The following is a 17,004-nucleotide window of genomic DNA, read 5'->3' as shown; positions in this document are numbered from 1 at the left end:
CGTGATATTATGATCACTGAGTACCCTGGGAAAACAATCTGCTTACGTTTATCCTTTAATTCAATGAAGATTTATTGGGAACTTATTGCGGGCCAGACACTTTTTAGCTATCTCTTGCTACATAACAAATAACCCCAAAATGTATTGCCGTAAAGCACTAATAATATCTCTCATGGTTTCTGTGGGTCAGGAATGCAGACAGGACTCAGTGGGAAAGGCTTGTCTCTGCTACATGATATTTGAGGCTTTAGCTTAAAGACTCAAAGGCTAGGAGTTGGAAGATCCCCTTTTAAAATGGCTTGGTCATTTGGCTAACATGTTGGTGCCAACAGTTTGGTTCCTGTCCATGTACTCCATGGTGCTACTTGAATGTCCTCATGATACAGCAGCTGGCATTCTGTGGAATGAAAAATCCAAGAGAGCAAGTCGGGAGGTGCAATGCCTTTTTATTCCTAATCTAGGAAGAGAAACACCACCATTTCCACCATGTTCCATTGGTCACACTGAGCAGCCCTGAGTCCCTGTGAGTTGGGGATAAAAGAGAGGCATGAATACCAGGAAGTGAGAATCACTGTGGTCCATCTTAGCTACCACTAGTGCTTTTCCTCCACATTGTAGAAACATGAAGAAAAATCCCTACTTTATGGAGCTTGTTTACTAGTAGACATGCTGTAGGAGATCAGACAATTTAAAAAACAGATAGTTTGGCAGGTGGTAATACATGCCACTGAGAAACATAAACTCAGGAAGGTCTAGGGGCATAGCCTACCCACAAGTAACTCTTGTACAAATTAGAAGAAGATGTGTTTCCTCTGGGCCAATAAATAAGGAAAAACATCCTCTACTCTCAGGCTGGTCCTGGAAAGGCGTTATGGCCCTAGAAAGCATTGCAGTTTCAAATATATGATTGGAGAAATCCTCATTTTCCCTGAGCAAAAACTTGAAGGGAATGTGAGTCCAAGTCATGCTGCTATCTAGATAAAGAGCTTTCTAGGCCACAGGAGATGTGGAGATCCTGGGATAAGGAAAAGAAGGTAGCTCTAAGGGACCAGCTTTATTTAGGTGCTTGCACTGATTTTAGGTATTTTTGAAGCTCAAGAAAGCTAACAAGGGTAAGTGATGGATACTCATTTATTTCATTTCTTCTATTTCTGGGACCCAAGTGCAATCGAATTCTCTCCAAGTTTAGCCTAGAACAGCATCTTCATATTTGCTGTATGTCTGGCCTGATACCTAGTAGGCTCTCAGAAATGGCTTATAACTGATAATTTCATATTCTCCGTAGACAGCCCGTAAAGTGCACATTTTATTTCATCTGTGGGTGGGTATTCGATACTGAAGTGGAGCAAATTCCAAACCTTATTAGGATTCCAATTCTCTATCTTCCAAGGCCACTTTGTCGCCCTTGATCCTAAAGCATGGCAATAAGATCATAACAGAGATCTTTAAAAACTAGTCGAATTAGAAGTATACTTTTATAACAATGCAGATCAATTCTCTGTGTTAAGCATACTATTTCATGAGAATAATTTCCCAAGGTTGTGAGAATTAAGTGAAACAATGTACATGCTTTGCACATTGTAAAGTTACAGGACTACTTTTGCTGCCTTTCATATCACTAGAATAACAGAACATTCCAACCCTGCTGAGAAAGACTATGTTGTTACTGTAAAAGAGCATAGAATAGAAACAGGAAACCTGGATAGTCCCCAACTCCGGTGATAATTAGCTGTGTGTTCGAATAATTCACGATATCTCTTAGTGACTCAGTTTCTTCTAAGTAAAATAAGACCTACTAGACCCACTTCTCAGCCTTTCGTTTTTGTTTTTGTTTTTGTTTTTTTCTCTCATTGGATAGACTGTCTCCTCTACAGGCGAAGTTTGACAGTGTTTTCCAAGGGGAGGTGGGCGGGGGGGATGGGGTGACTGGGTGAGGGGCATTGAGGGGGGCACTTGACAGGATGCGCACTGGGTGTTATGCCATATGTTGGCAAGTCGAACTCCAATTTAAAAAATATGCAGAAGGAGAAGAAGAAGAGAAGAAGAAGAAGAAGAAGAAGAAGAAGAAGAAGAAGAAGAAGAAGAAGAAAAGAAGAAGAAGAGAAGAAGAAGAGGAGAAGAAGAAGAAGAAGAAGAAGAAGAAGAAGAAGAAGAAGAAGAAAAGAAGAAGAAGAAGAAGAAGAAGAAGAAGAAGAAGAAGAAGAAGAAGAAGAAGAAGAAGAAGAAGAAGAAGAAGAAGAAGAAGAAGAAGAAGAAGAAGAAGAAGAAGAAGAAGAAGAAGAAGAAGAAGAAGAAGAAGAAGAAGAAGAAGAAGAAGAAGAAGAAGAAGAAGAAAAAGAAAATTTTTGGCGTGAACCTGGGGCCACGGACAGGCTCAGGTTCCGCCTTCGACCAGTAGGGGGCGCCAGAAGAACTCTCAAAGCCCCGCCAGTTCTAAAGTCCTGCACCACTGAGCTCCGGGTGGTAATTGCAAACCAGAAGTGTGTGTTTAGCATAAGATCTATTTTTAAGAAATCCCACAACTGGCTGAAAGGATTGCTTTGTAAACAACAGGGTCCTAAGTCCTGCTCCAACACATCTTCGCTTAGAACTCTATTTGTGGCCTGGCACCCCTCACTGTGGAATGCTGGAGCAATTCTTGTGCCACTACTTCACACTTCTTAACACGAGTATCAGCGGTCAAACCAGCTGTCTTTCATGTAAGAGTATTTAAGCTGAATTTGTAGTGAATCACTGAGCTCTCCTGGAGCCTCTTGGTCACTGGCACGACGTTACATTGCTCTCTTTCATTTGCTCCCTGAATGGGTGGCAGATGGTAGGATGGCTGGATGGACACGAGTAATAACCAAGCACTGGTCCACCTGAATTTTGACAGACTATACATTTAATGTCATCGTTGACTGTGAAAGACAAGGTTTCTTGAGATAAAACATCCTGTGCACACAGCAGGGGCATTGGCTCTGGGCTCCAGGTCTCCTAGCAACTGCCCTGCATTTACTTGTCCTTCTGGCACAGTTTAAACATCAACACCAGCTTGTATTTCTATCCCTCACCCCGTTACACTCACGTCACAAAATCAACTCCGGGGAATAATTTACCATCATTTTGTCTCATCAGAACATTAACCTCACGATTGTGCTCCAAGCAGTACCTGCATCCTCTTTTTACTTTTGACAAATTTATAAAGCAGGAGGTATAGTCAGGGAGGAAAATTGCCCTTCCCTTGCAGGTGTTAAAGACATCAGACTGTTCTGAATTGTCTTTCCTAACATTCTGGAACGTTTTTTAAGACCTACAGCACTCAGAAGCCGGTAAGCTGTTTCCCGGTTTTAAAGATTCATCAACTTTATTTTCCATCTGTGGAGATAACCTAACCTGTGAATGCCCACAGAGCGCAGGAAGGCCGTTTGCGCTGGAGGGCTGCTGAGCACAACACATAATCTCTGGGCTCTTGCAGAGAGAGAATTTTGCGTGATGACTCATGCAGACAAAGCTTCAGTTCGGGCTGGAGGAGGGGGGTGGTGAGGAAGGAAGAGCATATTTACAGGAAAATCACAGGGAAAGAAAAACAACATTCTTGCTTTTAAAAGGATGAGTTTACTTGTCAGGTTACAATCACAGAATCATAAATGGGAAAAGCAATTTGGACTTAAGGGTATCAGACCTACCCCCTTTTTAAGAAAGTCGTGAAGCCAGACAGCTTATGGGACTTGCTCGGGATTACATAGTTAATTAGTGGCAAACTGGAAGCTCCCGCCTAGTTTCTGAACCCCACGATGCTGCCTCCCTACAGTTCCCTACAGCTCCCTCTCCCTAAGCAGACTCACCATTGTGAAGAAAAACCAGGCAGCCACGCTAGTTTCCCTGATAAAGGTATCCTGCTGTCTTTCAAGTAAACACATTTATGAAAACTTTACAGATTCATAAAATAAGCAGGAAGCCCTCATTCTTTCCTATATGTGATATTTTTAATGTGGTCGCTATTCACTTGGGGGACTCAAAAACTGACACCGAGTTCACCCTTTGGCAAACATCGTAACGGTGCTACTTTAGAAATGAATCAACAAATCTGGCTTCAAACAACAAAGCACATTTTAAAGCCGCAAACATTTCTCTGGGGAGAGCCTCCAAATTAAAACCATGCTGCTGGCCGGCCTTCATGAGCTGCTATAACACGTCCGGCCGCATGATGGCAGTGTTCCTCGGCAAATGAGCCCGCTAGACCAGCTGGGGGGGGGGGGGGGGGATCTGAGCCAATGCAGATAAAACGTGATCTAGATGAAATTGCAAATATAGATTAAAACTTGGGGGGTTTTATCCACAGAAACCGTATCTTTCCTTATCATATTTTCCTAACAATGAATTTCTCTGTTCAGAATTTGCCACGGGTTTATGATGTTGTAGATGAATTTCAGGACATGAGTGGCTAACAAATACAGAAATCAGTGTTTGGAGGCGGGAAGGAGGGAAGGAGGGTGCGGGGGTTGCCCGTTTCTTGTTTGCTTGCACTGCAAGTGGTATTAAGAGCACTTAAAATAATAAACCAAATGCGTTTTGTACCGTGTGTCTTCAGATTCTTTCCAGACCGTTATTGTTTTATGAGTCTCTGTCTTTGGGTGTGGGAAAGCAAGACGAGCTTGCTTCTCATGCTCACAATTTTCCTCTTAGGCTGAAAATATTCCCTGTAAGACCAGAGTGAGATTTCCGGAGTCTCTTCTAAAAAGGCGTGAAGCCACAGATGGAAGCTAAAGCAGCGGCTACTGTCAGTCAAGGCCGCGGGCAAGACTGTGAAATCAAAGATTTGTTCCTGTTTCCCAGCCCCGGTCCTTTCTAGTGTCTGCACGCTGCCCCTTGATAGCTCCAGGGGGTAAAAGAGCGAGGCTTGTCCTCGAGATCTTCCTTCTATTTCTTGATCCCTCCTAGGTGGATTTTGTATTTTAAACATAGGATGTAAGCTTTCTATAAATCTTAAAAAAGGATGAATGTCAGTTACCTGCAAGGGAATATTTTGGGGCAAGTGTGCAATGCACACCTAACTCAGAACAGCTAATAGCCTTGGCCGAAAGCTACCCGATGACTCTCTGGGCCTGCCTGGCAGCCCTGTCACTGCATTCCACAGTGCAACAACAATTGATGGAGTTCTCATCGCGTCTGACACTGTGTTAGGCGTGGCAGAAAGATGAGTAGGGAGCAGCCCCCATCTCAAGAACTTCTGGTCCAAAGAAATCAGACAATACTGGCTACACAAGAAGGCAGAAAAGGATGTACTGTGAAAGAAATACCCAACACAGGAGGGGAGGGGTTGGAATATTATACAGGGAGAGATTGCACCTTCCAGTTGAAGGATCGAGAAAGATTTCAGAAAGGAAATGGTATCTGGCATAAGATTTCAATAGACACCCAGAAGCTCGGGTGACTCTGATACATTTGATTACGCCATGGCACCATCCGGGAACATACTCTCCCCTGTATCCCCATTTACCAAAGGCCCTTCCTGGTCTTAACTTAGGTCAGTTGTCCCTCATGCAAAGAGTGAGGGTATGGGGGATGAGAATGGTAATCCAATTTTACCGCAATAAGTAAAATATGAACAGGAGAAGATAACACTGGAAACATGACTTGGGTCTATAAATATAGAAGGACTTGAGTGCATATAGAACAGTCGATGTGAAAGTCAACCTGTAGTGGGAATCACTGAGGCCAATACTCCAGGTTGTGATTTTACTTCCAAATTCCATTTTCAGCTGGGTATGGGGAGGGACTATTAAGGAAAGATAGTCATTAAATATAATTTACGATCTATTTCTTTGCACCTGGATTATGATAATGGTTCTCAAACTTTAAGATATTTTGGAATCATCTGGAAGGCTTGTTATGTCACAGACAGGTGCCCCCCTCTCAAAGTTAAGCTGGGTGAGATCTGAGAATTTGTTCAATGCCAATGCTGCTGGCTGGGGGAACACACTTAAGAAATGGCTGGTTAAGGGCTCTATAGATATTTGTCAGGTTAGGGTCATACTGCATAAATACTTCTTAAGTCTCTTTTCCTTGATTATTGTTTGTATACTTCAATGAGCAGGAACATCAGATCATTTTTTCTTTTAACCACATTTCTCTTTGAAAAAAAAAAAAAGCATTTTACTATTGAAAACATGGCAGGCATAATGATTTAGAAACAAATTTTAAAAATTTGTTTAAAAATCTTTATCAAAGAAGGATGCCTGGGGGGCTCAGTGGTTGAGCCTCTGCCTTCGGCTCAGGTTGTGATCCCAGGGTCCCGGGATCGAGTTCCGCATTGGGCTCACCTCAGGGAGCCTGCTTCTCCCTCTGCCTAAGTTTCTGCCTCTCTCTGTGTCTCTCATGAATAAATAAATAAAATCTTAAAAAAATAAAAATCCTTATCAATTTGCAACTGTGTGTTAAGCAATCATAACCAGTAATTGGGCCTAGAATAACTTAGAATTTTAAAAAAAATACAAAAACAATAAAGACACAAGAAAAACATTTAAATGAAATTGAGCATATCCCATTTGGTAAATTTTATTTCTTTAAAATTTAAGACATGCAAGTTATGATCAAGTACTACCATCTATATATATCCTACTTTTACATTTTGGCAGGAAAAAAAAGTGCAAACAGCCAAGAAAAAATATATAAAAATGGCTGGGGAAATCATTAAAGTGAACAGTCAGGAAAAGCTAAGGCTAAAGTTCAGGACATTTAGTCTCTTGGGAGCTAACGTGAGGTCAGGAAAGTGTATCAACCTGACTATGTGATATTCGGTCTGGGCCATAACAATCATGGGTGTGTCTTGACTCTTAGCAAATACCACACATAAAAATCCAGCTTTACAGAAAAGGTCAGGATTCATTGAATGTTAAAGCTGGAAGGAGTCTTTGGGATAATTTATGGCTTTATTTCAGAGTTGAGGAAGGCGAAGTCTAAAGATTAACCAATGTGCCGAAAGCTTCCCAGTTTCTTCTTTCCACCCCCACACCCCCACCCGGGTAACTCCATAGCCAGTGAGTAAATACCCTTCCCTCTCTGATTTCCCACACCATTCATGGGCAAAGACCACAGCCCAGCATTTGCTTACACCAGCCCTAGAGTCCCTCACTATTGTTCCCCATCTGTTGGCTCTGTCTCTCCAACAATGATTGCAAATGCCTCAAAAACAGGAGCCGCTTCTTCTTCCCTTTCCTGAATTCCCTATGGATACATTAAGGGGCTGATTATTCCGTTTATATAAAAAAAAATTAAAAAAAAAGAATCTCCAAATTACAAAAGCATTCACAATGGGATCTGTATTCTATAGGCTCTTTCAGGTTGCAAGAGCAAGGGAGACCAATTGTGCCTCCCTCGTTAATGGGGGTTTATTGTGAGGACAAACGGGACGCAGACTCAGCAGCTGCACACACAGCCGGGCCCCACCGGGAACTCCTCACTGCCTGTCATTGTCCGGGGTGAACCTGTAGCTCCTGTGGCCGGCCATGCAGCTGCTCTCCTGACTTAACTGCATACCCTCTCTGTGCCTCGGGTCCTTCACCTCTAAAATAGAGATGATAATAATACCTATCTCATTGGCTGGTTGTGAGGATTAACTGGGTTGACATATGCAAAACCCTTACAAGGGTGTCTGGGGCATAGTAAACGCTGGAAGATGTTGGCCGTCATTATTAATTCAGCGAGGCCCCACAGATCTTGAATATGAGGACTTGGGCTCCTCTGAACGATAGATGCACAAAATTCCCTTTTTGTCTTCTTTGAGAAGTGGGCTGTTTCTCCCTTATAGTTTCTGCTCACTGGTATCATTACTGTCCTGGTGGAGAAAAATCAGCTCACTACCCTTCGCTTCAGAAAAGGCCTCGTTGCAACCGATTCCATGGAAACTCACCATTGGCGAGCCATCGTTGATTCTAGTGCCAAACTGCTCGAACATTGAGACACCAGATAGAGGACTTATCAGATTGGCTTCCTTGTGCTGAGGCAGTCTGATTTTTCTCTACAAGTTTTGGCGAGTCTCGACTTGACTATAGCCTGCTGAAATTATGCAAACGTCATGGGATGGCAAATACAAATTTCCAGGAGGACCCGAGCTGGAATTTTATCTCTATACCTCTGTTGCTCTGCAGGGGCACTCCTTGGGGCCAGCCAGGAATCTAGCTGAGATTAACAGTGTTTTATCATTCTGCAAAGAGGCTCCGTTGTAGTTAACCCCTGCTGTTGAATTGGGGACCTGTCCTGGGCCTTTTTGCTCCAGGCTATGCACGTGGACCTTGGCAGAGCATCATTAGAGCCCCTATTAGTGAGAGCTGACTGCTTTCCCCTGTGAGGAAAAGTATTACATTGCAGTAAAATGTAAATCCACTAACAGGCAACTGCAGATTTATAGCACTGCAGTTCCAGAGGAATCACAGGGAAATAGAATCTTCTCTCCCCTGGTAGACTGGGGCTGCAAACTTCTCCAGATTGCTCAGGATTTCCACATAAAGACCAGCTACGTAATTTGCAGGGCTGACTGCAAAACAAACGCAGGAGCTTTTGTTCAAAAAGTAATAAGACTTTCAAGATGGTGACAATAGAGCATTAACCCAAGTGCTGGGTCATTCAGACCACAGGGTCCTGAGCGACTACCCAAGTCACGTGCCCCTGAAGCTGGATCTGATTCCACGCGGCACTGAAAAATGACACTTTCCATTGTGATTTGGACGCATCTTATGGCCTACACGGAGACAATATGAGCACAGATATCAGCCTTGTGTGCCCAATTCCCGCAGCCCCGGGCACAACCACTGGGTGGGAGGAGAATCAAAATGACCCGTGTTGCTGTGGCTCTGCCCACCTTTACTACTGGTAGTGTAAGTCTCCCCTAAACACATGCACACACATACACACACCACTCTTCGCTGTGAGCCTGAGGGCACTCCCCCTCCGGTTCCGGTCCTTGTGCTTTGTGCTCAGCATCCAGTAAGAGATCAAATGACACACAGTGCCTAAGACCACAGACTGGACACCACTGATAGTTGGGCATCCCTGGGGGAGTCACCTAATCTGTCTGTGCCTTAGTTTCTTTATGTATAAAGATGTGGATAACAATAGTACCTACCTGAGAAAACATAATGTGTTAGCATGCATAAAATTAGATTTGTCCTTGGCATACGGTAAATTCCAGAGATTCGAGCTGTTGTTAACCTGCCACCTTTGCGTCCACTGCAGCAACTCCTCTGTGGCTACCACCTCCGTCCTCTGGACTCGGGAAGTGCACGTTGGATTCTTTACCTATTAAACAAGAGGGCATGGGGCCAGGACTCCAGATTCATCAAGAGACAACATTTAGACAGTTGTTTCTATTTCCAGATGTGGTTAGATGCACTTAAAATGTTAAGAAACATTGTAAGTACAGTACAACACAACTTTGACATTTCTTCATTTTATATATACTGGAGCCTGAAAAAAATGGAGGGGGTGCTGCTCAGCGGTGTTAAAGGTCATTGACCCAACTACTCCTGACCTTCCTCTCATTTCCTTAGTTAGAAAGGCATGAACTGGAATCCACATAGTTTGGCAGATGAGGGAGCCCACAGAAAAGAGATAGGAAAAGAACATGGGGCCGAGCCAGAGGGTAAAGAAAAAAGGGAGACGTTCTGAAGAGGTCATCAAGAATGAAATCACTCTGGTACCTAGGAAAGTTAGAAATGGAAATGGGACATAACATAGGAGTTGACTTTAAGGATCTAAAAGAAAACAAGAAGTTGAGCTTACTTTGCAAACAGGATACTATGCCATGAGTTCTTGTATGACTTTTCTTTCTCTTGGGCAGTGAGAGATTCGAAAGAATTTCAAATAAAACATGGAAATATCTTTCCTAATGGAAAGAAAAAAGAAAAGCCTAACCTTAGTTTCAGATGAGTTCATGGATGGGCAATGTTTTGATAAGTGTTATTATGTAACAGCAAGCATTATCAGCCTTCCTTCTAACATGCAGCCACCACAGCTGCAAGGCATGTCCAAACAGCAAACAGGAAATGAGAAAGGGGCCACCACGCAGCGGCCACAGGGCTTACCGGCCTCCCAGCCGTGCCAGGGGGCACAATAGGGAGACAAGGAGTCTTGAGCAAATGGTGTTCTCTCTGCTTTATAGACAAAAAGAGAATTTTATTGCACAAGGTTTATAAATGTGGCCCCGGCAACACATTTGTTCATTTAAAAAAAAATTTAATGGGAAATTGTATTTTATTTGCTTAGATCTGTGCATTGTAAGAGTCTTTTAAAAAGTGTAAAAGAGCTCTTTTCTTGCAGCATAAAGATCAAAGAGAGTTGATTTCCTCCCATAGCTATTTCTTCAGGTGTTTTTATTCTGAAATGTGATTTTCTTCTTCTTCTTTTCAAAATGGTGCCCAGAATGAACAAGCAATCTGTATTTAAATGTTTGCATTATATTGCTTTTGCTATTCAAGAAATTGTGTGCACCCAGGTTTTCAGTGGTCAGATTACACTTATAAGGGAACTAGAACAAATAGTTAGAAATTGTATACCTGTAATTTGGGGGAAATATGGTCAAGATTAAAATTTAAAAAAAACAACAACTTTTTTCCAAGAAGAGCCTCTGTGCACAGTATTAGGATGGGGCTACTCTGATTCAGAATCTGTTGTCATGGTGACAAACCTGGGTGCCTCATGGGCTCCATAAGGGAAGCTGGTGTGGTAATTATATAAGCTGAAGTGCTGCTGAATAACCCCAGGAAGGCAGGACTGCCACAGTGCAATTTCTAGGAAACCACTATTTTAAAATTCATACATCATAATGCCTTCTTCTTTTATATGGAAATCCACCATTTTTGTATGTTTTGTATATAGATCTGGTAAGACTGATATAGTGGACAATAAAATTTACTAAATTCTGAACATCAGAAATGAGCCAAATGAACCATATTGTATCCTGTTGAATTTATTTCCAAATATTCTATTTTCTTTTGAATGAACATGGGAATGGCAATTAAATGCCTTACTGTTTCTCATAATTGCCAAGTGTGACTTGGTCCTTTTCTTTCTTTCATATGTAATATAGAATAATTATAAAGGCATAAGCAGATAATTGCTTAGAACAATAAATCCATGCCATTCTTAACTCAATAAACAAGTTAAATTGGTCAAGCATGAAGTGCAATTAATACATATTTTTCAATGAAAAATCAGGTTAGGAGGAGGAAGTCATACAACTTTTCTCCTTTTTCACATTTTACATTTCACATTGTCACGTGTCATAAACCATGCTTCTAAGAGATAGATAACTACTCAACCTATAGGAAATTGGTATCTGGTGATGATGTAATGTTATTTCTTCATCCAACAAATACTTATTTGATGAGAAAACTAGATATTTCACCTCGAGCAAATTTTTTCACTTGTTTCCTTTTTCACTTTACAGTTTCCTCATCTGTAAAATGAGTTTGTACTGACAGCCTTTCCAGGTCAAACATTTCATTGTTCCAGAACTCACAAGATTATCAGTCATTTAGAACTTTTACTTTGAAGGAAGAAAACCACTATTTATGCAGTATCAATCATTTCCTGACACTGAGCCAGACATTTTGCTTAGATTATCTATGGCACTATAATGTAGGTACCATATTCCCACTTAACAGATGAAGAGACAGGTCATGACTTTAATCTGCCCAACTCAAATTTCATGTCCATTGCATTGCACCATGCTGCCCACACACTAGTGAAAAATCTTCAGCTACCTCTCTGGATGGGTTATTTTTTTCTGATGATAAAGAAATGGAAAGCATAATGGTATTATATGTCAAAAACCCTGAGAGCATCGCTTTTTTTTTTAATTATTAAAGAACACTGTAATCAAAGTGACAAAAGACTAAATTGAACTGTCATGAAACAAGGATGTCCAGATTCATCCAAAGGCAATGGGATGTAGAAAGTGAATGCAATGCTGTGCAAGAACAATTCTAAAAATGGGACTCGGACAATTCGATTATTGTTTGTTAGTACCCACTTGAGTTTAGCCATACTCAAAGGATTAATCACAGATCTAGGTCTAATCAACTGAATTTTATAAAAATTAAATCCCAGTAAAAATAATTACTGTAATGAGCACTTAACATGACAGATATGACTTACTGCAGGCTTTCTTCATTAACCCGAGTGTTTTTCCTATTGCTCTCCTGAAAGCACTTTCCCTCTCCCTCTATTTGAAGATGAGGCTGATAATGATGCTACCATTCAGGTGTCCACATTTGTTTTCAAAACCATTGTGTATTATGCAGGCTGCCTCCATTACATACATAGTTTTCTCTTCAGTAGTTTTATATACTTTTTCTGAATCAATACTGACCCTTTCCTGTTCTATCCAAAGAAGAGGCCCCTCAAATGCTTTATAACTCAGTGAATGCAATTCTGCCTCTTTATCTTTGAGACTTTTTTTGCCTCAAGTCCCAATGTTATACCCCATCTCGTTTTTTTGTTGTGTGAAAGAGTGGTCCGATGACAGATTTCATTTCCCAGAATTTATTACCTATTGTGTATTTGCTGTTCAGTCACAATGACCCCATCTGCATTTAGGTTGAATGGGGGGCCCCACCCTGACCCAATTTAATAAAAAAATAATGAGGCCACTCAAAGCTCATAGATGTGTCAGCACTATGAAAAGGGTCTATAATCAATGCAAATGTGATGTTTTCCTGCTTTGTGGAGCACAGAGGTTTGACACCAATCTCTTTTGCTGGATCAAATCAGACTCCCTCTCTGCTTTGAGAATCTAATGAAAGGTATGGACTCTCCCCCTCAAAAAAAAAAAATGCATGTGGCTGGATAATTTATTGAAATGTTAATTGGTGGGTTGTTTCATGCTCTATTTTTCCCTCCCTCCTGTTCCAAGAATGTGGTCAAGCCTCTTGAGATGTGAATGGTGCCCCGAGGTTGTAGAGAGCACAACCTGCCAATCCATTCACAGGAGGCCTCCTGAAAAGTTCAGGATTATTTGTACAGTGCCCAAAGATGGGGCTGGCAAAGTGTCCGTAATGACCACGCTTGGATCTCCTGCTGTCCAAGGCAGAACAGGCACTTGAGGTCAAGTTTAATTTGATTTAAAGTTTAATAAATAATATGATATTTTTGCACCCTTATGTGTAGATATAAGCTCTCATCTTCTGTATAGTTCGATGTTTCCAGACACAATTTTACATAATATTTCTAAGGATTCGTGACCCTCGCCCCCAAGCCCATCCTACCCCCACTCTCTGAGGTCAATAGTAAGACTTTTAACATTTATTTAGCACTTACTAATAAAAGAATAATTAAAAGAATAATTCATTTATTGTTCCTGAAAAGAAATAAGGGTTGAAAGGTTTAATAATTTTCCGAAGGTCACACAAGCTTATTGATAGAGGCAGGATTTGAATCCACAAACATGTGTAGCAATTAAGTTATACTGTTGCCACAAAAGCCATTCCACTAAGATGCTCTCCTCAGGACTAGATCTTATTTCTCCTGTATCTTTCTAGTCTCCTAAAGAGAAGAAGACGGAGAAGAAGGAGAAGGAGAAGGAGAAGGAGAAGGAGAAGGAGAAAAGGAGAAGGTGAAAGAAGAGAAAAGGAGAAAAGGAGAAGGAGAAGAAGAAGAAAAAGAAAAAGAAAATCCTTTAGTAATCCACACCCCTGAACCTGGTCATAATATATTCAATGCAAAGCCCCATTCAGAGACCAGGGACCATTCATACTATGACTTGTGAAAAGAGGCCCCTGCTTTGTGCCATCACCTGATAGACCCAGCACCCAGCACACCTTTTAGAAGAACCGAGTGGCCTTCACTCACTGCCTTTTTGCCTCTCAAGACTTGAGATTCCTTATCAGAAAAATGGGGATGATAAAAATACCTATTATATGAGATTGCTGTGTAAATTATATAAAAAGCCGGGCACATTAACTACTTGGCCTGGAGCCTAGTACGTGGTAAGAGTTCAATAAACAGAAGCTCATTATTATAATTAAGCTGCACTATTCTAACTGTGAAGACTTGCCCTCAGTTGATATTTGTTTGTAAGCAGACAAAGCTGCTGGTCTGAGTCTTCTGTGACTCTTTTAAGTTTGTAAATTCCTCTTTTGCACTACCAGAGTATTTTGAACGTATCTCATTGTTGCGTTTTAAATCACATTAAATAAATAAATAAATAAATAAATCCCATAAAAAATTGTATTTTCATGTATCTGTTTTCCCTAACTAGACTGATAACATTAAGTTGATATTCGACATCTCAGTAGCTAGGCCAGGAGCAAGCACTTAGGCCAGAGCCTCCAGGGGCATTGATACTGTATTCATTGTAAATAGTGCCCTCCCCCACCAGTTGTACCTTGCTGTGACCTGGGTATTCCCAGAATAAAATATGGCTCTAATAATAATGGTTCTCTGTGTTGGAATATTAGGCATGAAATCACATTTGAAATGAATAAATAAGAATAAACTTCTGTATTTTCAAATATCTTCCCACCTCCTATTAACTTTTCCACTCAGCTTTGTTGAGATACAACTGACATATAAGAATTAATGTTTTTTCTGATTCTCCTAAAGGTGTCATTTAATCTCCTAGCATAACAGAAAACATGGAAAATAGCAGTACTCCTAAAGGCAACATGCATTCAGCCATCAAGTGGACTAAAGATTTTGTTAGATGTCCTTTTAAGATTTGATTTAGAGTTTAGTATTGAGAGAAATAACGTATCATTGAAAAAATATAAAACTTCTTGCCTTTCCCCAGTTTGTATAAATTGAGATCATTATAAGTCAAGATTGCTAACATAAAATGTCTTCAAAGTTCGTGCATAGAACTCCTGTACCAGTCATTTAAATGAATTCTCAAAGACTTGAAAAGAATCCTGATTTCATTCAATTTACCATTGATGTGTTTCATGGAGAGAAAGGTTGACTATTAACAAAATAGTCAGACTTGAGGAAAGGTTTCAGAGAAAGAAAATGAAAAGCATTTAAATTTTAAAATGTAAATCAAGCTTTTAGCTTTACAACAGAATATAATTCAGGCCAGACTAATTTCAAATTTATGATAATTTCATTAGCTGCATTGAAGCTTTCCTTGATCCAATCTGTAAAAGAGTAGTTTGCTAATTAATAATTACAAAATATGGGAGATATTTAAGGCATTGTTTTCAAGCACTATTGCATTTGTTGTTTTCAAGCACCATTTGCTCACAAGCTGCTAATTATAATTTTAATTCATTTATTAATCTAAGTCTAACAGAATCTCTAGTAATGCTTTATTATTCATTACTAATGTTATTGTAATTACTTAAAAATTATATAAATGCATTTATGTTCAAATAATATAATCCAGAATTTTTAAGGTAATTAAACTTCATTTTCTGGTATAGGCTTTGTGTTAGCTTTCAATTTACTCAAAAAGATTTAACAGACAATCTCTAAATTCATACTCTCAATTGTATGAAGGATTGAACTGCCATGAAAAAGTAAGTAAATAAAACATTTTTACAAATATGTTAAAAGCCTGTCAATTATTTCTTTTCACTAAGTTGCAAAATTTTTATCTGTCTTAAATGCTCACTCATCAGATAAAATAATTTGTTTAAGCTTCCTAATGCAATTGGACATCTTTCTACTTTAATTAAAATTCTTACATGCCCACAACTGTCATCATTTTCTTTTGTTTCTCAAGCTGTCCATGTTAATTTCAGTGATAAAATAGTAAGTAACAGCAATTATTATAATGGGTGATTAAATTAAACACAACTTCTATCAATCTATGGTTGCTTTTCAAATGGTACTATTTTTTCTATAAGTAGTTTTATGAATCTCACCAATCTTCTAATCTTCCCCCTTAAACCTCTGACAAATCTTTTTAGAAGTCACCCTGAGACCCTCCTTTTACTTTTCTCTGGATTTCCCTTGGGATTCCCACCTAAATTCTGTCTCTTTCCCCTTTTTATTTGCTTTTTATCTCAACTGTTGCCATGGAATCAACTGTAGCAATGATCCCCAATATCCCCAATCAATAGTTGTCTGATTTCTCAGAAGCAGCTCAATGCAACAGCTCAGCGTGTCTCTGTGGTATTTATTTATATATGTAAATCCAGCGTAATCCCAATTTTAATATTTAAATACTTTATTAATTGATGCATATGTTTTTGCTAAAGTTTATGTTTCTTTGCATAGAATTTTTTAAAAAGATTTTATTTATTTGTTCATGAGAGAGAGAGAGAGAGAGAGGCACAGAGACACAGGCAGAGAGAGAAGCAGGCTCCATGCAGGGAGCCTAACGTGCGACTCGATCCCAGGTCTCCAGGATCAAGCTCCAGACTGAAGGCACGCTAAACCATCGAGCCACTGGGCTGCCCTGCATAGAATTTTGTTATTCTCAGTAAGCATGATCTGTTAAATGAGAACATAAATTCACAGAAATAAATGTTTTATATATTCTGGTTCTAGACGACAGGCTGATCCCATGTGGAAACCTCTATCTTCCACAGTGAATATCTAGAAATAACAGAAAAAAGGTGTGATTTAAAAATCTATTACCATAGAGCAAAACATGAATGGATAATCTTGGAGGAATACTAGGAAGATTTTAAGAGAACATACAGAATTAAATATGGGATAAAAACTGCTAAAATATAAATAAGCTAATACACAAGCTACTAACAAGAGTGCTTCTCTGGAGCCTGCTGGTTCCAGATGAAATGGAGGAAACACATCCATTTTATTCTTTCCAGTAATCACAATAAAAAAATCTCAGAAAACTGGGCAGCCCTGGTGGCACAGCGGTTTAGTGCCACCTGCAACCCAGGGTGTGAACCTGGAGACCTGGGATCAAGTCCCACGTCAGGCTTCCGGCATGGAGCCTGCTTCTCCCTCTGCCTGTGTCTCTGCCTCTCTCTCTCTCTGTCTCTCTCTCTCTCTCTCTCTGAATAAATAAATAAAAAGTCTAAAAAAAATCTTAGAAAACTAATGTAAGACACAGAA

General features: G+C 40.1%; 1 protein-coding gene across 2 annotated transcripts in view; it reads right to left on the bottom strand.

The window, feature by feature from the left end:
• Positions 1-17,004, bottom strand: part of ASB4 (ankyrin repeat and SOCS box containing 4) — an 88,053-nt gene that overhangs the window by 67,053 nt on the left and 3,996 nt on the right. The window contains exons 1-2 of one of the 2 annotated variants that reach the window (XM_041727979.1): positions 9,763-10,779; positions 9,107-9,279 (exon numbers count right to left, since the gene is read on the bottom strand). In XM_041727979.1, the coding sequence (XP_041583913.1) occupies positions 9,107-9,158 (52 nt within the window). In that variant the 5' untranslated portion in view covers positions 9,159-9,279; positions 9,763-10,779. Of the gene's footprint in view, positions 1-9,106; positions 9,280-9,762; positions 10,780-17,004 lie in introns of those variants that run through there. The other variant, XM_041727978.1, reaches the window with a different exon arrangement.

The sequence above is a fragment of the Vulpes lagopus genome, chromosome 13 (assembly GCF_018345385.1).
Source record: "Vulpes lagopus strain Blue_001 chromosome 13, ASM1834538v1, whole genome shotgun sequence".
Taxonomy (NCBI): domain Eukaryota; kingdom Metazoa; phylum Chordata; class Mammalia; order Carnivora; family Canidae; genus Vulpes; species Vulpes lagopus.
The sequence above is the reverse complement of the archived record's forward strand: the minus strand, read 5'-3'. Positions and strand labels throughout refer to the sequence as shown.